The sequence below is a fragment of the Silurus meridionalis genome, chromosome 8 (assembly GCF_014805685.1).
Source record: "Silurus meridionalis isolate SWU-2019-XX chromosome 8, ASM1480568v1, whole genome shotgun sequence".
Lineage (NCBI taxonomy): Eukaryota > Metazoa > Chordata > Actinopteri > Siluriformes > Siluridae > Silurus > Silurus meridionalis.
The window spans coordinates 22,296,906-22,321,505 of record NC_060891.1 but is presented as its reverse complement, the minus strand read 5'-3'; the positions used below and the strand labels follow the sequence as shown (position 1 = coordinate 22,321,505).

The 24,600-nt window shown below is 36.8% G+C and overlaps 1 protein-coding gene across 4 annotated transcripts in view; it reads left to right on the top strand.

The window, feature by feature from the left end:
- Nucleotides 1-24,600, top strand: part of alk (ALK receptor tyrosine kinase) — a 457,491-nt gene that overhangs the window by 424,788 nt on the left and 8,103 nt on the right. For all 4 annotated transcript variants that reach the window (XM_046855620.1, XM_046855619.1, XM_046855621.1 and 1 more), the window contains 14 exons: nt 6,252-6,414; nt 6,605-6,752; nt 7,604-7,714; nt 8,282-8,423; nt 11,310-11,480; nt 11,625-11,723; nt 11,814-11,969; nt 13,144-13,254; nt 17,041-17,227; nt 17,616-17,706; nt 17,832-17,896; nt 17,977-18,106; nt 18,272-18,369; nt 21,935-22,027. In XM_046855620.1, the coding sequence (XP_046711576.1) occupies nt 6,252-6,414; nt 6,605-6,752; nt 7,604-7,714; nt 8,282-8,423; nt 11,310-11,480; nt 11,625-11,723; nt 11,814-11,969; nt 13,144-13,254; nt 17,041-17,227; nt 17,616-17,706; nt 17,832-17,896; nt 17,977-18,106; nt 18,272-18,369; nt 21,935-22,027 (1,765 nt within the window). The remainder of the gene's footprint in view (nt 1-6,251; nt 6,415-6,604; nt 6,753-7,603; nt 7,715-8,281; nt 8,424-11,309; nt 11,481-11,624; nt 11,724-11,813; nt 11,970-13,143; nt 13,255-17,040; nt 17,228-17,615; nt 17,707-17,831; nt 17,897-17,976; nt 18,107-18,271; nt 18,370-21,934; nt 22,028-24,600) is intronic.

Genomic DNA, 24,600 nt, shown 5'->3' with positions numbered 1-24,600 from the left:
TTATTATGTAAGTTATTGAATTAATTAAAATAATATAAAAAAAAAAAAACTAACTTGGGTCGAATGTATTGCGCCTATGGAACGTTACAGATTGAACTATTAATTATCAGTGATCAAACAAGCAAATAAATAAATAAATAAATAAATAAGCAAGCAAGCAGGCATTATGGCTGTAATAAATAGACAAGTATCTAAAAAATATTGTATGAATTTATGTAATGTTTATGAAAAAAAAAATGTTCTTGAAATGCTATATGGAAAAAACTAAATGCGTTCCTGTGTAGAAACTATGAAGTAATAAACAAAGTTTTGGGGTCCGTGTTGGAATATATAGAGGATATATGTGATAAAACATTGTTCCAATGCAATTTTGCTGAGAGTCTTAGGTTTATTTATTTGTTGCATGGTTACTAACAGTTATTTATTCTCTCAGAAGAGCCAAAATACACTGCAATGAAACATGTTTGCTTCATTTTATATGAAACATTAGGTTTATTTATTTTTAGAAACACCTTCAATAGCTGCATCTTGGATAGAGAAACAGTTGAATCCTTAATCCAAGGTACACTGACAGGCTGAATTAATGTGTGCTTAATTTGTGTTCTTTTTCTTCATTTCTGTTTTTCCTTTTTTCCTGATTTATGTTTATTTCAGAGGTCTTGCAATGTTTAATTAACGCCTACATTGTTCACCTACAGCGTTCGAGCCCAGCTGGACACAAATGAGCACTGCGATTGTTAATACAATGCTACGTCTTTTGCTGTGTAGGTGGTTAGCCTGAAACATTAATACAATTTTGAGTTTTTTTGAAAAGATGGCACACTGTGATCTCCTGATGTATACCAGACTGCAGAGTGAAAAAAAAAGACAATCACGCTGTCAAATGAAGCATACAGTTCATTTCTTTAACTCAATTTTAACATGAATAATGAGTAAACTTTTAGATAGGGCTTCATTTCATCCATCTATTTCTCTATTGCAGCAGCACTTTATTTGATTTCCAGTTTCGGTGCAGAAATCGAGCTGATATCTCGATTCTGCTTTGTGTGAATGAGAACAGAGGACAGTGTAGGGTACTCTCGTCTACACAAGGGCTTTTTTTCAGCCTTTGTCTGCTTGATTACTTTGATGTGTGGAGAAAAAATGGCCACATCACTAACCTTGTGATGCTCTGTGCTCTCCGTGACCCACGTCTAAGCCAAGCATTTTTTAACAATAGAAAAATGAGATGAAAAGCTTGTTCTGTGACTTGTTTATGATCGAAATGATCACAATTCTCTGCCTAATTTTGCTCCAGAGGATTGCTCTTCTCACCTGGACAATTGATAATTACTACCATCCTGTTAGCTGTTGTGTGTTTAGGGTCAAGGCTAAAGATTAGCTGTCATTAGCTGTTAAGTGTAGAATATTTTCCAATGAGAAATTTATTTTATTTATTTTATTCAACACACAACAACTAAAAGGATGTGAAATGTGATCATTTTGATAATAACAGATACAGGAGGGTAAAAATTGTAGCAGTTCAATGTGTAAAAAATCGAATTCCATATCTAGTTTTTGCTAGAATTTTGGAATACTTTATCACAAGCATTTGTGTGAATGATTTATTTTATTGGATGATTTGCTGCAGGAATATATAGGTCAAAATTAGGAGAGTTAAGTATTTATTTGTTTGTTTGTTTCGTAAACTGATCATTTGGTTAGTAAAATCTACTGACAAAAACAGAATGCTAACAAATGAGCATGGAAAAATGTATTCATCCTCAAAATATGTAATTTATCTGTTTACTACAAAACACACGAACATAGCAAAAATAGCAAATTCAGAACACAAACAACAGCAACCCCAAAATCAATCATTAGAAAATAACTCATTGTTATGTACTGTTATGTTTTGGTTTCTCAAAGCCCAATTTTATTGGGTTGTTATTGTGTTTTGCACATATGAGCCACTTTAGTTCATAATTAGCTTAACGTAGCTCTCTGCTGTTACCATTTATGTATGTAATGAATAACATTTTAACTAGGGATGTGCATCTACATACCTGAGGCTGGTGAGATTTGCATATCAAAGCATAGTCAACCATACAATACATTGTAATACGGTTCACCCAATTATGATGCAGTGTGATCCGATTTCCGATTTGATTCAACACAATGTGATTCAATTTAATGCAATGCATTAAAAAAACATGCTATGCATTTCAGTATGGGACAGATCATTTATTTTTATTACTTTTGTTCCTACAGACAGCAAATCATACATTTACTTAGGTGACTTCTGACTTTCAATGGCCCTTTTACTCTCCAGGAAGATGCATCTCTACCTCTGCCATGTTAATCTCTATTATCTGTGACTCTCAGGACACGTCTCGGTCTCTGTGATGTTGTGATTTGTCAAATTCACGTAGCAGCAGTGGTGCTAAGAGAACGCCCTTAAGAACCTGTTTAATGAGAAGATATACATATATAACGAGAACTACATATATACATATAAAATAATGGTCACTTCATCTACTTTATATGTTAAAAACTTTGCATAGCGATACAAATGCCAACTTGTATCCCACTTTTCTAAAAAAATAAAAGTATAGCGCATCTACTTACAATTAATAAATAGTTTTTTACTGATGCAAATACGTTTAAAATGATGCAACGTGATACAAATCCAAACTTGATGCATCACTTCTTTAAATTTGATGCGAATCAGGAAATCTTACATCCCTAATTTTTGACTGAACGCCCCTTAGTATAAAGAGAGGGCTGTGTGTTTGCACCAGACCTGGATCAGAGTTATTTAGTAGCCTGATCCTGTGGGTTAAAGGAGCTTAAACCCCATTAGCTTTTATAATACATAGTACATAGTATAGTACCACCTGGCTTTTGTATTTTTTGTTAAAAGTGCCAGTGATTGTGTATTTAGCCATTCTGTCTTTCCCACACACTCTTAAGCACTTTTTGTAGCTGATTTCTAAACATAAGGCAGAATCATAGGTTATGTGGAATCATGTAGCTTTATACCCCTTTGGGTTGTACACAGAATATAAAAAACCTTTCAACTTTTGTTATTTGATGAGGTCTGTTGCACTTCTGCAGTGCTTTGTAGGAGTGTTTATGGCTTGCAAAAATTGCAATGCCCTCTGTGTGTGTGTGTGTGTGTGTGTGTGTGTGTGTGTGTGTGTGTGTGTGTGAGAGCGAGAAAGAAAGAGAAAGGATTAGTATAGCCATCAGCACCATTCAGTCATCCCGACCTGCCCAAGTGCCATAGCAGTCATATCTTAATAGAATATTAAATAATGCAGGTTCATAAGCGCAGTTTTTTCCAATGTTATATTTTGTTGGGATAAAAAAAAAAGAGAGCGATAGCTAGAAAGAAATAAAGGAATGTCAAAGTTTTATTTGTAAGTAACTGAGACTTCCTAACTCAGTTTTAAATCAGTGTTGCTTTACTTTTATCTCTAAAGTATGGTTTTGGTTCTCAATGGGTTTTCTGCTATTTAGTGTAACGCCAGACCCAATACAGTAAATGCATCATTCCCAGCATTCCTGCAACTTCTGGAATACCTCCTGAAAGTCTTTATTTTAAAATGTTGTAAAAACTGCAACACCGGATCTTCATCTTCAGGAAGAGGGCGAAGTAAGCAGGAGACAAATTTGGCGAGCAGGGTGGGGGTGGAGATAAGATCATGTGGATTGTTCTCCGACGATCATAATGGACAAGTTGCCAAATGGTTTCTACGTTTACGGTGGTTGAGCTTGTTTAGAGTCTTCCTGATCTCTTGTCGTCTTCCATTGATGTTCTCCCACTCTTGAAGCGCGCGTTCCACTCAAAACACTTCGAACGACTCATTGCAGCATCACCGTAAACTTGCCGAATCTCATCAAACGTCTCCGTGGCAGATTTGCCCAGTTTTATGCAGAATTTTACATTTGCTCTTTGTTTCCGTCCATCATGAAATCCCTGATGTGGTAAGATATTTGTCAAAATAGCACCAGTTGGAACCATTAGTTTCGAAACCTTTTGATACCACCTTGTACACTCTCATGAATCGCACAGCTTGTCCTCCCTTGCCTTGCAGCTGATGCTTGATGGCACCCCTGCAGTAACACACCACTAGCACATTCAAGTGAAATGTATATCTACATACAATCCAGTTGTACTGTTATGATAATTGCAAAAATGTCACCGTCTCGTTCCACTCAGTTTTTTAAGGATTAAGAAGAGCAGACTTTGAGTGGGTATCACATCAGCATGCCTAGCTGCACTCCCTTTCTCCTCCTCACCCCTTATTAAGGCCAAAATATACACACTTTCTTGAAAATGAAATGTTTTTGGCCCTCTGTTTAAAAATAAAAAAAAGAATAAAAATGAAGAAACTTGAACATAACAGCCAAATTGGGTGGCTAAAGTATTTCATAAGCTGTTAGAACAATGTTAATAGCTGCACATTCAGGGCTAGAGACGAAGAAAAAAAGAAAAAACCCAAAGAAGTCTCATTAATTCAGTAATCTTTGCTTTATCTTGGTCAAGGTCACTTCGACTAAAAGAAAAATGAAAAATACCAAATATTCATATGTGTGGTCTCACAGTGAAGTGGAACTACATAGGATTACACTTAGGTCTTTATCCAGAATCGCAGTTGATTGTACAGCCAGTTTAATGGATTCTGATTAAATGTTATTAAATGAGATACTCTACACAACATGCCAATGATAAATGGAGTCCAAAAGCAGTCACAACACACAAGAATTATTGTTTGGAAACATTATTTTGAAATATCCATGTACCTGTGGATGAGCACACATAAAAATAGCACACAATGTACACCGTAGTATAATTTAAACCTATTTCTAAACTTGCACTATAGTTTAGATGGAGTAGTACTTCTTTTTCTTATAAAATGAGCAAATGCAGCTCCTCTTGCCTGACCTTCTTATCTTCTTCTTCTTCTTCTTCTTTTCTCCTTCCGGGTACTGCCGTTAGCCGATCATCTGTCTCCATGCCACCTCTTGGCTGACTTTCTAAGAACTTGATATCAGGTCCAGACTGTAGCTCAGAGCAGTGCCATTGTGCCCATCTGACAAGTGTCTAATCTCATGGCTAATGGCAAATGCGGCAACTGCTGTCAGGCCTCCATATGGGGGCCATTATGGCCCTAATAAGGAATAATAGCCCTTGTCTGTGGCGCTTTTTTAAAACATTGGAGATTGTTCAAAAGAGTGGACATCTGCATTGTTGTTGTTGTTTTTTTTTCCCCTGGATGATTGTATCAGGAGCCAGACTCTCATCCTCCTGTAGTATAACTGAGATTTCAGAAGCCAAACATTAAAACCGTATGTCAACTACTCCACTTCTCAGCTTCTCTTATTTTATTCATCTCTTTCAGATAAGTGTGCCATCTGGGATGAACTAGCCCTGTCACGGCACTAAGCTTCTAATGAAAATAATATGAAAATCTGTTTTTTTATGAGAAATGATTTCAATCTAAGATATAATGAGATTATATTAGTTGTTTTTTTTTTTTTTATATAAATTCAAAGTCTAACAGCAGATCCCAGCATATAAACATAACAATGCATATCCACAATTTAACATAACCACATATTAAGGAATAAACAATTACATCAATTTTCAAACGTTTTAATTTCTTTTTTTTTAAATACATTTTTTAAATAAATGTTTCTTTCCTTTCCCCAGAGAAAGAAAAAATGTATATACGTATAATAAAAATACATGTAATTTGAAAAGCATAGCAGAGGAAAATACTTTTACACAGAATTTCTACTTAAGATTAAACAAATCTTTTTTGTTGTTGTTGTTGATAAACAATAAGGACTTTTCTCTATTAAGAATAATTCACATTTGGAAAGACAATTTGCACATTTTTGTTTACGGACATAATATCTACCAGCCAGAATCTAAATGTTCTCAACATCTTTAAACATTTGCGTTTACTTGTTTATCTTTTAAAGATCATTTATAATTAACATTTCTTTTGTGTGCATTACGAAAACTGCATTTGTTGCCAATGTTAATGAATTTTGATGAACAAGCTTTACATGGGTAGATATTGTAAAATATTTTAAAGTGCACCTCTTTAACTTTAATCAACTTGCAAAATGTATATTGATATACCCATGCCTCTTTCCAATGAATATAAGCAATCTGTGCATTTCAAAAACATTGATATATATGAATATATGAAATTAAATGAACAGATGTATGAAAGTGTGTGTGTTTTTGTTTGCAGCCAAGTGGTTTTTCCGCACCTGTGGAGCTACAGGACCGACAGGTCCTACTCCCTCTCAGTGCAGCAATTCCTACCGTAAAAGCAATGTGAATGTGAGCGTCGGGACAAAGGGAGCACTCAAGGGCATCCAGATGTGGAGGGTTCCTGAAACTGGATTATACAGGTATGTACTGTACTGAGGGAAAACCCACAATCTTCATATACAGACTGTATACATAATCAGATTGATCACATGTAGTGTTCAGCATGATCTTCTTACCAATCGCATTCCAGATGTTCTATCTTTCTATCTGATAATTTAGTCCTTATAGCTTCTATGATCTGTCTTTTAAAACTGTCTGTGCGACTTATAGGATCACGGCTTATGGTGCGGCTGGCGGACGCAGCGTTCTCAACATGTTCAGGTCACATGGGGTCTGTATTGCTGGAGATTTTAGGCTGTACAAAGATGAGGTGCTGTACATTCTGGTGGGACAGCAGGGAGAAGACGCATGTTCTAAAGTGAGTGGCTTTCTTCTTACATCATTCTGTATATGTACATAAAACCAGTCCAGGTGTTATGATTGTAGTACAGACTGAACAAAGGTAGGATATGGTACAGTATCTTAGTATGGTGTAGTGCATTAGCTATGTGTAATGTACAGTGCAATAACCATGTAAGAACAGTGCAGGACCTTAGTGTACAGTTCTATAGCCCACTGTAGAGTCCAGTATTATAGCTGAGTGAACAGTACTGTACTGTAGTCCAAGTTTCTTACCTCAGTGACCTCATCACATCTCGCACTGCACCACGCTGTCTAAGATCCTCCAGCACTGCTCGACTGGTACCACCTTCTCTCAGAATGAGAGGTAAGTATACTTCAAGGCTCTTCTCTGTTCTGGCACCAAGGTGGTGGAATGAACTTCCCCTAGATGTCCGTATAGCGGAGTCCCTGATTATCTTCAAGTGACGACTGAAGACCTACCTCTTCCTGAAACACTGAAATTAGCACTTTCCAAGTTTGCAGAATTCTAGGGTTATATTTAGATTAAGTTTGTAATCTGGCGTACCAGTGTAGATTTATTCATTACTAGAGATTTAAAGCACTTTATCGCTCTGGATAAGGGCGTCTGCTAAATGCCACACATGTAAATGCAAATGTTAATGTTTAGTGCAGTAAACCAGTGCAAGGATTAGTACAGTAACCAAGAATAGAGTACATTACTGTAAGCTGGTGTACTGTAGTTTATATAAGAGTACATTATTCCAGTGTAGCACATACTGTAGTAGCCATAGTAGAGCATTATCATTGAAAAGAAGCTTAGCAAGTAAAATTAATTACCCGCTGGATCTCTGCTCTGCTCTCGTGCAGCCTGAGGAGTCCCTGCAGAAGATCTGTCTTGAGCAAAAAGGCCCTCCAGACAGCAAGAGCATGCTGAAAGGAGGAGGTGGAGGAGGCGGTGGTGCTACCTATGTCTTTAAGGTAAGACTTGCACGATATTTTAAAAATAAAAATTACTGGAATAAATCAGGAGACGAGTGGGCTGGAAATGTGCACAAGTAGACACTTACTTTCTATTAGATGTATTAAGTCCATGAGTTTGTACACGTGTGATTAGTTACATGTTATTAGCATAACGACACAAAACTTCCTGTGAAAAACGGACGCCAACCCAAAAATTATATTGTATGTATACAGTACTTTACTGTATTCATATTTTATAATTAATAATTATATTTTTATTAATACATTTCATTATTTCAACATAAAACTTCGTAAAAACTATTCCCAATACGGTCTATCGCGCTAACAGCGAAACAAATTAGTTATGTGGCAAATGCAATTTCGCGATAAACTTGTGGGGCGTGAGATTCGAACGGCGGTAAAGCGGTGAATTACTGTACTCATTTTACTTACAGTTGGATTGAACGTTTTTCTTATTTTATTAAGTGCAATTGGGGATATTTGCAACCTGGAGAGTGTAGCTAATCGTTCACACACCACACTGGTGTTTTTTGAATAATGAACTCAAAGTCTGTATCCTTTCAGGCGGAGAAAGGGGTTCATATCCCTCTTCTGGTTGCTGCCGGAGGCGGGGGTCGAGGCTACAATGGGCAATCGGAGAGCTCGACTGAGCTGGTGGACCATGATTTGAGTGTTCCTGGCCTCAATGGCATGTCAGGAGCTGCAGGTGGGGATACATTAGAAATGCCTGCATTGCACTATTGAGTGTGAATCTGAATATTATTCGAATAAATCCAAAAATCTACATCTATGCCACAATCCACAAACAGTTAAAAAATAAAGTACGAAAAAAGTAAATACGACTTTAAAGACTTGACTCAACTCTGTGTCTCCTGTTGATCGATTGTACTGAATACTGAAGCAGTTTTAGGTCAAGAAACTAGCAAGTCTAGACAAGAAAAATATTGGCTCTTGGATGAGATGTTTGACTTGAGGTCCCAGTAGTGCTGAGAGTTTTTAGGATGTTCATTTTAGAAATGTAAGGATAAGCAATCTCTCTTTGTGGTTCTTTTGAGAGTTTTTCAATTGGAGCAGCAAAATATAGATGGTGTGTGACAGCATGAGTTCGGGTTTTTTTTTTCTGATTTTGAAGAGTATTTTTGTCTGAGCACACATTTGAGAGAGTGTATGAGAGTCTTTGTGCATGCATACGCTCTCTCTCATGGTCATCTCTTGCTGCATGCGCCGTATGACTTCTATTACAGCCTTGCTTTTCAAAGGCCAGCTCCCCCATTGTGTTCTATTTACTGCTGCTGGGAGTCAGCACAAGAGGCCAGGGCATGGCCCGTTCACAATCCCTCTTCTTCTTCTTCATTCCCTGCTCCCTCGCAGACATTTATTTCTGGTTTTTGCCTTGCCACATGAGGTATGTCTAGAAGATGTAGAGGCTGATATTTTAGTTGTGTTAAGCCTTATGTAAGCCACTATTTCTAGATGTGGATGTATATGTTGTATGCCATAGTCTCAATCTACAGTATACTCAAACAAGATTCAGAGAATTTCTAAAACATCTAAAGACAACACAAGGCAGTTGGCAAATATAATGAGGTGTTTTCAGAGCCCTAACTGTCCCAAGCATTATTCAATATTCTTGTTAATGTCCGTGAGACATTTTAAAAGGTTAATCAATGGATTATGTTCAATTTAGTTTAGAAAATGAATAAAATCTCCTGACAATGGAAATGGTTTATACAAAAACAACACAAATAGTCTATCTTTGTGATATATTTAGGAACGTGATCTGGGCAAATTCATGTTTGCATTATGCGCTGCGATATCATCGCATTATCCTCGCATGCATTTACTGTATATATGGAAACCTTCAATTGTGGGAGTGTGAGACTTTATACAGGTTTTTCGCTGTCATTATAATGGCCAATTTAATCAGCCTGCTGTATTAGACTGTCTTTTTTGCTTTACTTTTTCTACTAATGGGCTACTAGCAAAGACACCAAATGTTGGTGATGTAACCTCCAAAGCAGCTGGAGATAATACCAAAAATGGCTGTGGATTTGAACAGGATTTTGGAAAGTTTCCAAGTTCCATCCATGGCTGTTTTGCTTATTATACACAATATTTATTATCTAGATTAGAAAGAATTGAATGAGGTCTTTACTTGTCACAAAGTGTATTACTGCACAAATCTTAGACCGTTAGAAAGCTGGGGTCAGAGGGCATGGTCAGCCATGATACAGTGCCCCTGGAGCAGAGAGGGTTAAGGGCCTTGCTCAAGGGCCCAACAGTGGCAGCTTTGAGGTGCTGTTGCTTTATTTTAAAATATATTAGTGATTTTAATATATAATCAGTATTGTGCAACGTATTATTATGTTGTTGATATATTTATTAAAATGTGTAATTAGTTAATTAGTTTAAGAAATTAAGAATACGTGCTTAAATACCTGAAACTACACTCCATAAATATTCATTCATTTCTTTCACTCATTTATTCAGTAATTTCTAGTATTTAGCTGTGCTAGGCCATGTGTTTCACACCCAGGCACACCCAGGACTTGAAAATAATACTACCACTTATTAATACCATTGTTATGACACCACTGCTGTAAAAACCATCAATATTACACAGAAATGCAAAATAACAGAACGCTGCATCACAGGTGTGGTTTGCGACCTCTGACTATTGCGATCTCTGACCCTAATCAAAGGATGTAAAACTGGCGACATTACTGTACACCTGCTAGATGGCCCCAGTGCGGTCTGGTTGATTAAACCAACACCCTTCGAGCAACATTTACGCTACTATTGTGATGTGAAGGCTGCAATCTGATTTGGATTGAAACTTTGTAAATAGACAGTACAGAAAACAGGGCAGGATAGAGATAAAGAATAAACTGTTGGCAATACTTTAATACATCTTCATTAAAAAAAAATCTTAAAAACAGTCCCAATCTGGAGATAATATTTCTGCATTGCTAATAAGACTTTCAAATGTAACCAAGTTGGAAATATCCAAAATACTGACCAAGATCATTATTGATTTCATATCTTTATTTTAGCTATCTGATAAGTACTAGATCTCTTCTCCTGTCTATGGTCTTGTTTACAGCTCTCCATGCTCTACTCTAAAATTGGCAGGAAAAAAAAAAGAAAAGAAAAGAAAAGAAAGAAAAACAGGGCAGGTCTACCTTGCAGAATAATTTTGGGTTTTCTTGGTAAGAAAAAAAAAAAAAAAGAAGCAATGGTCTGTGTTTGAAAGCTGAAGGAAGGCGGCAGTTGAGACAGTCTGACTCAGTCGGAATCATCAGTATGTGTTTGTGTTTCCAGACATTCCGTGAAATGCATGAACCATAACACTCAGAGTGTCATAGCATCTTGTCTGAGATAGGATGGCTAGAGCAAAAGAAAAAAGCTAATTTCGAAGCAGGAAAGCAAAGGCTCTGAAAAAGTAATAGGACCGTTCAAGAAGTTGACAAGGTGTAGACGAGTTTGCTCATTGCAAATTCTCAGGCAGACAGCAAGCTGTATCAACAGATGAATAAATAGATTTCAAACATCCTCATTTCTCAAACGCGTTCCCCTCTTTTTTCTTCTTTAGGTGGAGGTGGAGGCTGGAATGATAGCTTTCCTGTGGCTCAGGGTGGAAGACCCCTCAATTTGGGAGGTCAAGGAGGAGAGCCATGTCATAAGATGGGCTTGAAGTCTTATGGTGGCTTCGGAGGGGGAGGAGGAGCTTGCACAAGTGGGGGTGGAGGAGGTGGCTATAGAGGTTAGCCATCATTTCCTAGAGGCTTTTTTTTACGTCACGCCATGCCACCAGAACCGCTCTGCAGTGTGCTATATCTTGCTCTATCACTTTGAACCTGTTACATCACATTGCATCAGAGCTTGTTTGCTCCTTGGTGGTTTGTAGGTGGGAGCACTTCACTAGACAATGACCCTGAGCAGGATGGAGAGGACGGATCTTCCTTTATCAGCCCCGATGGAGAGATATTCATGGATGCACTTAAAGGTAACCGATTCGCTGAGGTGCCGGCAGGCATGTGAGGTCTTGCATCATTTGATTGACTAACATTTTGGCCATATGTTTTGTTGATGTCAGGCATGGAGGGTGATGGGGAGGTGATCATCAACCCAGTGCAGAACTGCAGTCACTGCGAGTCAGGAGAGTGCCATGAGACTTTAGAGGGAAGCGAGTGTTACTGCGACGAGGAGCTTGTTCTCGCCGCTGATAGGGTCTCCTGTGTCAATTCTACAGGTTAAAAAAACATATATGAAGACAAAACAATGATCTTTCATTACTCTGTGTGATCGCTAAGATTGTACGATGTGATACGCTTCAACATTCTATTCTCTTTTTTTGGTAATATCAAGGACCTAGCAGGTCTGTCTCTTAAATGTTTCAAATGTATGTTCATTTTATAAGAACAACCAGATGTAACCTTACACTCTGTGTTCATATCTATCATTATTTTTGTACCAAAAACATATATTAGAGTGCATTATTAATTACTAGTTACTAAAACACCAGCATGATAACAGCTCTGTGTAATAAGCAGAATGCCTGGTCAGTTTAAAGCCAAATGGTGTCTCCAAAGCTTGTACGCAATTTTAAAGAATGTGTTTAATGCTGTGTTTTATTAATGATGAGGGATTACTGAAGTAGCGGTTAATAATATCATGTAATACCGAAAATTATACACATTCTTTAGGGACTCTGATACTGTACAGCTCATTGCTGGCAATCCAAATCATTATAATGCTATAATCTACCGACCTCTCTCTCTAGTCTTGGTAAGGTATTCAAATATATATATATATGTATATAGAATGAAATCAATTAAAAAAAAAAAAAAAATTATATATATATATATATATATATATATATATATATATATATATATGAAACAGACATTTCCAATTATTTGGACATGAAAAATAGGATCTATACAATCTACAATGTACTACATTTCTGAATAACCCATTTTTTAATAATTAGGCATGAAATTATTATTTATGGATTCCTACACAAATCACAGAAAAAGAAAAAGAACAGTACAGTACAGTAAATATCTACTTGTATACAACAGAATTTATAGAATTCACTCATATTTTCTTAGTATTATATTGTAATATTGATAAGAATTTTAATGAATAGGTTTGATAGATTTGAAATCATAAATCATAATAATCATCGTTATTAACGTTTCCCTCAATGGGCTACGCATAAAATAGCCAGATTTTTAGGATAACATTTTACAAGAATTTGGATCTTAAAGATGCCAATGTGCTTATTTGAATTTGTAAATATTAAAAAAAGAGCGGTAGATATATGAACAGCTGGGCAGCACAATGGTGCAGCCGAGGCAACAGTGGTTTAAGATGGATATAGAGCAAAAATATACTGTGTGTGTGTTTGTGTGTGGTTTCAGATACATCAGTGCTTCTTCAGCCCTCTCTCTCTCACCTAGCATTGGGGCTCTCTGTAGGAACCTCAGCACTCATTGCAGCTCTGTTGCTGGCCGTGTCTGGAGTGATGATCAGTAAGTCACAGTTTAATTCAACTGTGTTTATTGGTATGGTGATCTTATCTATAGACAAAAAGCAGTTTATCTACCAGTGGTGACAAAGAAAAAACTTTCTGAGACAGTTTTTTTTTTTTATTATTATGACTGCTCTTTTTATACTTTGACATTACATTTACAGCATTTGGCAGATGCCCTTATCCAGAGTGACTTTAAGTTATCTCATTCATAAAACTAAGCAGCTAAGGGCCTTCCACAGGGGCCCAGGAGTGGCAGCTTGGTTTGGCTGGGATTTGAACTCATGGCCATCTAATCAGAAGTCCAACTGAGCTAGTCTTATCTAGTCTAGTCAATTCTACTCTAATCTTCCCCACTCTAATCTTATCTAGTCTACTTTACTCTACTCTAATCTACTTTACACTACTCAAGTCTAGTCAACTCTTCAGTACTCTAATCTACCTCAAACTACTCTAGTCTTATCTTTTTTTTAGTATAGTCAATTCTACTCTAATCATATTCAACTCTACTCTAATCTCCTCTGCTCTTTTCCAGTCCTCTCTGCTCTACTATTTTTTAGTCTACTCTTCAATCGTTTAGTCCACTCAACTTTAGTCTACTTTTCTCTACTCTTTCAAATTAATTTTTGTCAAGTCTATTCAACTCTACTCTGATCTACTCTATTCTACTCTACTCTTTTTTATCTCTGCTTTAGTCTACTCCACTGTTGGGGGATTATATGGGATTGTTATCTACATCTTACTTAAAAATCTGTTTGGTGGGGGGATTAAGAAAAAAGTTTTGGGGAAACTTTAAGTCTCTAGAGAATCTAGGTGAGATTACTCACTGTACCAGTCACAAGTGCAGATAACTGTTAAACGAATAATCAGCAGAAATAGCTTATCAGGAAGGTTAAATCTGCATTTTCCTCATTAGAATGATGACCACTATGAAAATAATGAATGAATAAAATGAGTTTTTCAGGTTTCCTAAATGTCACTTGAATATAGGACGCATACTCAAGGTTTTTTTTTTGTGATGTGTGACAAAGTTTTTTAAGTCATGGGAATCTTGAAACTCAGGGTGCACTTGAAATACCAAACGGATATCCAGGGACTCAAACTTCCGGACTTCAGAAAGATCATCTTTTTCATCCTCTGTGGGTACAAATATGTGCAGTATCTGGGGATATCTAAGAAAAAAAAATCTGCCAGTGCAAGCATTTCAGTTCTGAACTACAGTAGGTGGATACATAAATGTCCAAGACTGAAAGGGATGAATAGGATGCACAGATATTAAAACACAGACAGACAAAACCACTAACAAGCCCCCTACAAAAAAATTGCACATGACATCTCTGCATGAGTTGTTGTTTTTAATGAGTGTAGCTGAGTGTCAGGTAGATCTGCCCTAACGGCCATCCCTCACACTGCGTCACATCGGTATGTGTGTACCAGTGGCGGGCGGTCAGGTCCAGCAAAGCCTTCTCTGCTGGCCTAAACACTATCAGAAGCACTGACCTACAACCTACAACCATACAACCATAATTCTAATATTTGTTCCATGAAATTTTATTTATTCCCAACAGTTTATTCTCTTCATTTTGCAGCGTTTCTCTTGGCTGCACTGCTTCCAGTATGTGTATGTGGATGTTAAATTTTTTGTTCATTGAGATTTCAGCCTCTATGTGCTGCCATGTCAATCTAATCCGCCCAGGGCCTTCAAAGTCTGTACTGCTGGTGCTTTTACCTTAGTCTTTATTAACAACGGGTCTGTTTCTTTAACCAATCAGATTTTAAATTCATCTCACAGGGCCAGCTAGCTATCCCAGAATAGCGTCAGCATTTTTCCTCCTCTGATTGGTTGGTCAGAGGGAAACTGTTACAGCCAAGTTTGACTGGCAAAACACGTCTGTAGCTCTGCACACATTTATACATCTGAGTTAGACTTTTTTTATGCCTACGGAGGAATAAAAATTTATTTGGTCTCGGACATACTTAAAAATACATTTTCAAGAAAAGCTAGACATCGTGAGGAGGTCGGCCAAAAAAGCTAGCCTGCCTCAGCCTGGGAAAGGGTTTGTTTGCCACTCTCAGACCAGTGAATACGAGTGTTATCACTGGCTTACAGCCTCTGGGGAGCGGTGCAAATTATGAGTCTGCATCTCTGGTGAGTAGGTTGTATTTTAATTAACTTTTTAAATGTTTTTGTCATTGTTATTAGACAAATATTGATTCTGAACTGCACCAGATGATGTAGGTGCACAGTTGCAGTTTTAGTGTAGAGGTTTGGAGATGTCTTAACTGGGTTTCTAGTAAACTGGGTTTCTAGTAGTAAAATGGTTTTCACCCTCCATATTTGAAATTCCTCTCTCTCTCTCTATAATGTAACATGCTTTTATATTGCGTTTTTGGAAAGTGTTGATGCTTTCTAGAAATACGACGTGATAGTTGTGGTATTAAGAGGTGGATTAAATCGAGTAACCTCCCACTGAAGGCCGAGGTACCAAATGCACGGCCCGCCACTGGTGTGTACTGTATGTGTGTGCAGACTTGTGTTTCTTATCACACCTACACACACATTGAGCCATCACACCACACATCACATCTGCCAGCTCTGTCCATGCGGTGAAAAGTAGCAATCAACTATTGATGAATTAAACAGAGTGATGACTGATGGCCAGTTAGCCGTCCCCTGACAAGCCTCGTCCATTACCAAACTGTGAATAAATCACTTTCGCAGCTAGTGCTAATGTGTTTACAGCTGAGGGTCACGGCCACCAAGCTTTCAGTGTGTGATGAGTGTGTTGGTGTGCACGCACAAATGCTTCGGTCTTTTTGTTTACACGTTTGTTCCAAGGTGTTTACAAGGCTGTATAGTTTTGTACATGAGTTCTGCTAATGTGACTCTAATATCTCTAATCTAAACTACTGGCCTATTTAAATAATAAATCTCACAGATCACATCCAAAAAATGACTTAAAGCTGAGCTGATTATTTGAGGGTTAGGGTTTTTCCTCAAGTGTTCAGCAGATGCTATCAGGCAAAGCTGAGATTTCCAATTTTTAGATGAGAATTATAACCACTAAGCCATCAAGCAGCTACATGGTGCACTTATAACCAACCATATTGAATTCTTGAATTCCATTTGAGTTTTTTGGCTTAAAAATTGTCCAGCTCTAAGATCTGATACATATCATCTGAGATACTTGAGGTTTTTTTTCCCTAAAGGCAGCTGCTTTATTAACCTCAATGGGCACCAGTATCACTTTTATTCATTTATTCGTCTTCATTAACTGCTTTATCCTTGTCAGGGTCATGGAGATTTCCCCGGGAGGCTGGATGATGGTCTATATAAGGACACTTTTTATATACAGGGGCAGTTCAGCCTAGCTAGCCCACCTAGCTGAGTGTTTTGCAGAAATGGGAGGTATCTTAAGGAACGTGAGAACATGGGTAGAGAAGACAGTAACCTAAGGTCAGGATTTGCCCCTAAAATCTATTTTAGAACTGTAAAACATCAAGCAGATTTGAGTCTTGAATATTGTAGGTATATAACAAAAATTATCAAAAGAAATCTTCAGTTTAGATCAAAATAAGTAACCTCATCAGGCAGCTGCTTTTCTTTCGGGGATCTCTGGATTGTTTAAGTGCTGCCTGTGGATGCTACCCACCTAATAAACAGGCTTTTAAATAATTTACACTTAGTTCTAAATCAAATGTGACTTGGGACTGATTTATCTGCACCTTTGCAGGTCACCAACAGGCCATCACTCACTTGCTATCTTTGAAACGTTTATGTGTACAGTGTACAGGCGCAAGCACACTGAGCTGCAGTCCATTCAGCTTGAGCTTCAGAGTCCAGATTGCAAGTTGAGTAAGCTGAGAGCCTCAACCATCATGACTGATTACAACCCCAACTACTGCTTCGCTGGAAAGACGGCCTCAGTTAATGACCTGAAGGAAGTACCACGGCGCAACATTTCACTCACAAGGTTAGCTAACGTTGAACTTGTGGGCAGTCCAGCCGCATGCTTTCTGTTTATTAATCACTTTCCAAGAAGGTTGAGGTGTTCTTTTTTAACATAGTTAGAGATTTGCACTGTGGGGTGTAGTAGAATCAGTTCATTCATATGTGCAGGGTAAGACGAATGCATGAAAGTGCAAGCGGAAAAAAGGCAATTAGCCTTTTTTTTTAGCAATTAAGAATTAACATCCTTGCCAAAGGTTCTTTAGTAGGGTCTTAATTACCAGTCACTACCATAGAATTTTAACAAGTGAGAGGTTTATTTGTTACAGAAACATAGCTTAGGTAGAATCTATTTTACTAAGTTCCATGCTATTTTGCTGCATATTGCTGTATAATGCATATGGTGTGTGTAGGGGTTTGGGGCATGGCGCCTTTGGAGAGGTCTATGAGGGTCTGGCTGTGGGAATACCAGGAGAACCCAGTCCTATGCAGGTAGCTGTTAAGGTAAGCCAAATTTATATGCAGAATAATAGAGAGAGAGAGAGAGAGAGAGAGAGAGAGAGAGAGAGAGAGAGAGACATGGCTGGCGTTTTTAAGCAAATCTTTTTGGGACTTGTGATTCTAATTAGACGCTTCCTGAGGTGTGCTCTGAGCAGGATGAACTAGACTTTCTAATGGAAGCACTCATAATCAGGTAAGAATAGTTTCAAAGACAGACAATGTATATATATATTTTTTTCATATACCTCCTTGACCCCCCCATTTCTTTGCCAGCAAATTCAGCCATCAGAACATTGTCCGCTGTATAGGCGTGAGTTTGCAGGCTCTTCCTCGCTTCATTCTGCTGGAGCTGATGGCTGGAGGAGACCTCAAAACATTTCTTAGGGAAACCAGACCCAGGCTGGTGAGCACACACAAAAAAAAAAAAAAAACATACACTCGTAGCCCTTGTTTGGTTGGTCAGTTTTATACCTAATTACACCATATGTCTTTATGCAAGTCTTACTAACAGACCATCTGTCGAGTTTCCTGTTTGCTTCCAAACTTTAAATGTTTCTTTCTATCTCAGGAACATCCCTCTAGTCTGACTATGGTGGACCTTCTGAACATTGCCAGAGATATAGCACATGGCTGCCAGTACCTAGAAGAGAATCAGTTCATACACAGGTATAACACACACTCATACACTCTGCCAGTCCATGTCTAGCAGATGGCGTCTTTGCTATTCCATAGACACAGCAATTGTGTTCCTCTCACTCACCTTTTTTTCTCTCAGCATGAGACGGTCCTTTCTTGCTGATGCAGAATTTCCTCTTTGTCGCTGTACCCTTGCTCAGGGGACCGTGACAAACGAGTCCAATTAGAGCTCATTTACACTACATGTACAATCCAATCATTAATCTGGATAATGCGGAGGAGACATAAGACACAAACAGCTTTATTTACAGACATATTTACACCAAAAACCTCCCCTATGCTGTGCCTACATTCATGTCTGTTTTGGCCACAGAGATTTGAAGTTGGCACTGTCTAGCTACTGTAGGTTTTTGATTTGCAATAACAAGATCAAGGAAATCAAGACTTTTTGTTTACTAAATAGAGTTACATTGAAAGAGTGACTTGAGTGTTAAGTGCCTTGCTCAGGGGCCCTTAAGTGGTATATTGGTGGTGCTGGGATTTGTACTCACAACCTTCCGATCAGAAGTCCAACATCTTATAAATTTAGTTCCTCCATATCGTTCTTAGTGGATAAATTGATGTACCAAGTATAACTATGACTTGTATTTCCACTAAACTAACTGAGAGTAATGTAACACGGTGACAATTAGCAGCGGAGTAAAATATTTTCTTCTTTTGTTTTAACTGTAACAAAAAATAAATAAAAAATGAATGCATACACACATAAATAAAATATTAATAGTATACACCAGTGCTAGGATCAAAAATTATTAATTAATCAGCAGTTTTTTAGTGGTGCTGCCTGAATGATTACTTACTGGTTTATGTTAATGTACTAGTAAAAGCAGTGATCACTTTTCTAACAAGCACCGATTCTTAGGGACTGAAACAGCAGACTTTTAGTTTTTTGAATATTGACCTATTTTTTAAAGCTATTTGTTTCCTAAATTGACTAAATAAAAAAGACTAAAAGAAAAGCAAACATATTGTAAATGTATATTTTCCTTAAATTACACAATTATTAATTTGTTTGTTTATTTGTTTGTTTGTTTATAAGGATTGTGGGGAAACCATGAGCTGAGCCTAACAATATCCTTATTTCTAAGCTTTATTTATTCAAAACACTAACAAGCATAATAACAACTCAATCAATAGGTAATATTTAAAACTTTTGGATTTAGTTATAGTTTAATGAACATTCCAACAGTCTATTAAGAGGTCAAAGTCAGCTAACAAATTGAAAGAGTAAGAAATATTTGAGGTGAACCACAAATTTTTAACTTCTCAAATGTTAGCTAGCATGATGATAACTACGTTGTTGAAGAAAGCTGGATAAAGATTATTTGAAAAAATATGATTGTACAGTTCTAGTGAAATGTTGATGGAGAATGCAATGAGGAGTAAGGAAAGAAGGGTCTTTGATGTATTACGGAGAGAGAGAGAGAGAGAGAGAGAGAGAGAGAGAGAGAGAGAAGAAGAAGAAGAGAAAGAGATAAATGGTGATGGATACACTGTTTATAGCTGCAATAATGTAAGTGATAGGAACAACTAACATTTTTGTGGATGTCCCACATCATTTAAAATAAAGTATAAATCTAAAATAAACTTATATTGTGACGTTCTATAACAAATAATGTCTGTCATTTTTGGCAGGTAATTATGATATAAGAGGAGTAATGCATTTAAGGCCTGTATTGGATTCAATAGCTTCCTTGTATTGATTATTTTACTATAATTTAACTGTCACGGATAGACCAGGCCTCAGAAACCAGGAGTAAAACTGGTTGTCTTTTATTGGTCTAAACATGCACACACATCGAGAGCTTGAGAAGAGACTGTAGCAAAAGGGTACACTTAGCTAAGCGTAGCCAGGAGCATGGAAGCACAGGGAACAAGAGCAGTAGGAGGTCTGGGTGATCTATGGTCATAACTGTTAGATTGGACGGTGAGTGAAGGGAAATAGGGACCTTATAAAGGGGACGGGTAAATGGAGGACAGGTGTAGGTGATTAGTAGGAGGAGGACAGGTGCAGGTGATTTGTAGCAGGGAGAGGCTGAGTGAGAGTGTGAGCATTGGAGGGAGGCGTGACTGGTGACTCCCTGACATGAACACCAGGTTGATTGTTGCTTGCATTTTATTGCTTGCATATAGAACATTAGTTAAATGAAATCTATTAGTATACACATGAATAGCAACTACAGATCATTTTAGTGCAATTATAAGTCGTAGGACAGTGTAATAACACTATTATTATTATTTCAATTTTGTCAACATTTCTTTAAAAAATATATTTATTTTTGCTTACATTTTTTTCAAAACCCTGTTTTATTATTAAAATTCTTATCAAACATACAGAATCTCACAGTTCATTTTTCAAGGCTGTCACCATTTCATCATTCAGGGTGTGCTTGTTCATTTGCTGATCAGATTAGTGCAGAATGAGTACAACTCATCTAAAATAGTAGTTTAAATAAAATAAAAATTATTAGAGAAATTGTAAAAGTAAAAGTGCAACTACACATTCTAATAAACAATGCGGTAAAGGTTTCATCTCCTTAATCGTTGCAGTAAATAAAGTAGGAAAGTAGAAACTGGTAAATTTACACAAAGACAGCTAAAAGAAAAGCAAAAGTACAAGAAAGATTCACAAAAGAAAAAAAGTTAATCTCAAATCACACAATGATTTTATTGCCTTATTTTTTAAACCAATTAATGTGGGAAAACGTGCTGAGCCTAACAACATTATTTTTAAACTCTCAAACAATAGCTAGCATGCTAATAAATTGAATGATACAATCAAACTGAATGGTGATAGATATCTAATATTTGCGACATCTTTGTTCGTTAATTCGAATCTTTCAATGTTAACTAGCAGGCTAATAACTCTGATGATACAGATTAGTTAAAGTCCAAAAGCTTGCTAGCATTTTATAAGCTAGGAATTACTCAGTAACAACAGATTTCTATTATTTTATAAAGACACGCAACTAGCTAAATACCCCGTAATGTTGAGAATTAGCTAAGGTTAAATAGCGCATAGGTTTATTCCTATTCTTTCAAATATTAGCTTAAATGCAAATGTTACAAACTAGCTAAATGTCTTTGGGGAACAGTTTCATTTTACTGTGTACTGTATTGTATTAAAAGCTTATTTGACTGAAAATTGGAATGTATTGGAGTAGGAATTTAATAATGGAGGGTCTAGTGGTTAGGATGCGGCGCTCTCACCGCTGCGGCCTGGGTTCGATCCTCGGTCATCGAACCAACCCCAGCCACCTCAGTGCCGGTCCCAAGCCCGGATAAATTGGGGAGGGTTGCATTAGGAAGGGCATCCAGCGTAAAAACATGTGCCAAATCAAACATGCAGAGGATCCGCTGTGGCGACCCCTAACGGGAGAAGCCGAAAGAAAGGAATTTAATAATGAAATTTTGTAAGAAACAGTTAAAAGCAATCAAGTGAAATGCAATGAGAAATTGAGATACATCTACAAGTTGTAAGGTACAAGTTAAAATTAGGTACATCTAGCTCTAAAGCTGTGTTTGTGTTCCACAGGGACATTGCAGCGAGAAACTGCTTGCTCACCTGTAAAGGTCTAGGAAGAGTGGCCAAAATCGGAGACTTCGGCATGGCCAGAGACATCTACAGGTATTCTGCTGATTATCATCAAATGTAAAAATCCCAAAGCATGAAAGGATAGAGTTTTACCTGACACTGCAATGAATTTAAACTACTGAGTCGAAATATTTTAACTTACATTTGACCTCAATACATTTGACTTATTTTGTAAATTGTTTTATTTTATTTTTTCCCCTTTTTTTAGGGAGGTATATTTGCACATTAAACCTGAAGAGACACATTGCATATGAATAAGTCCTGTGAAATCACTTTTGGCCAACCAAACAGTACTGTGCATACTGCTGTGCAATATGGTGCAACTTTCTCACAAAGTACACTGCATACAGTGTTCACTTGCTCCCTACTATCACATGGTCTCATGTATTTTACAACGTTCTAGCTTAAAAAAAACATTCAGCATAATTTTAAAATGTACTCTTAGAGGTGTTTCTTCTTCTGTTTATGCCGATACAGTTAACTAGTATTAGCTAACAATTTAGCATAGCTTGTTATCTGCATGAGCTTTATTCACATCAGATACTCTGCTTATGAGGAGGTTGTTTGAGATGATTGCTTGCCTTCACTATATCTTTCGGAGGGAGGAATCGACAAGCTTTTGAGTTGTTTGTGCAACTCGATTGTTTGCAGCCACACAAGCAAGACGGGACATCACATCATGTCCCCAAAAATAACCGTTATTATTTTCAGTTCTATTGCAACATTGGAATATTGCCAGTGAAATATTTCATGACTCTCCTTACAGGCACTCACTAACAAGACCAGCAATTTCTTTTTCACCAGCACTCTCTCCTTAATGTTTGTTTTTCTCACTTTCCCTCTAACTTGTGACCTGGTGGACTAAAAAAGAAAGTTGAAAATGTCCAGATGCTTAAAAACAGAAATTATATAAAAAAAACAAATTAAAAAAACATACGCTGGTAGTTCATCAAGTGGGGTGAATCACCATCATTTTAGATTTTATAATATTTATTTGGAAATTAACTTGCTCCGATCATATTTGCAGTTACTTAGCGATGAGAATCTGGAATGTTGTTGGAATGGAATAAGATTTAATGGATTCGACAAAAAATAATCATTTTATCATCCAAATAATTCCGTCTTAACATTGATTAAATGGAAAAAACATAAAATAAAATATATATACAGTACAGACCAAAAGTTTGGACACACCTGCTCATTCAAAGAGTTTTCTTTATTTTCATGACTATGAAAATTGTAGATTCACACTGAAGGCATCAAAACTATGAATTAACACATGTGGAATTATATACATAACAAAAAAGTGTGAAACAACTGAAAATATGTCATATTGTAGGTTCTTCAAAGTAGCCACCTTTTGCTTAGATTACTGCTTTGCACACTCTTGGCATTCTCTTGATGCCTACTTTGAAGAACCTACAATATGACATATTTTCAGTTCACTTTTTTGTTATGTATATAATTCCACATGTGTTAAATCATAGTTTTGATGCCTTCAGTGTGAATCTACAATTTTCATAGTCATGAAAATAAAGAAAACTCTTTGAATGAGAAGGTGTGTCCAAACTTTTGGTCTGTACTGTATATATAATATATATATATAAACTTTTGGTCTGTACTGTATATATACTTATGTAAAACTTTTGCATTTACATTTGGTAACTTTAAATTAAAGTGGCTAAATGAATAACTAATTGGAAAAAAATCTATCATTATCTAAATCATCTATCATCCTTATGTAATTTCCCTGCAAAAAGGAAGTTAAATTGTTTGTTTTCTCTCACTCTCTCTCTTTCTCTCTAGGTTGCAATTAATATAGCTCTCAAAGTATAAATGGAGTGCTGCTTTTACATTTCATGTAATCACACATAATCAGAAACTAATGAGGCTCACTTAAAGGCAAATGAAACTATATGTTTTACAAAGTGCAATCTTGGTACTGTTAGTTTCTTTTTTTTTTCTTCTTTCTTTTATTTTACATATTTATTAATGCAGAATTCATGTGAAATATTCTTTTATGCTTAAAAAATAGATTGAGATGGAAAACTACAATCCCTATTCCAAAATAAGTAGTAATCAAGTCCAAATATCATTGACCCATAATATATTTACAATAGAACATTAAAACATTTCAAATGTTTAAACAGTCTGCATAAATCTGGGAATTGAGGACACTAGCTGTCACACAATGGTGTCCCGTTCTTATCCCATTTAGGACTCTTGCTGCTCAGCAGTCCTGGGTCTTCTTTATCATATTTTTTTGTTTCAATAGGGAAAAGGGTTGGACTACAGGCTGGCTTTATTTTGATTAACAGACTGTTAAAAACTGTCATTCTATTAATAGTAAATGCATGCACAAGATCATTTTTCTTGCTAAAATATAGTTTACAGCATTCCCAAGTAACATGATGAAAACCTAACCTCATCTAGCTGATGCCAAATCCTCAAGTCCTGAGCTTTATGAAACGTATTTTTGCTTATTTTTTATACTTTTCTCTGGGTGATTAATAAGTCTCAACGGTTCTCAAAAATCTGTCACTTGATTGCAGTTTTTTGTCACCTTGACATCAAAGCAATACAATGTCGAGATGATTATTGGAATA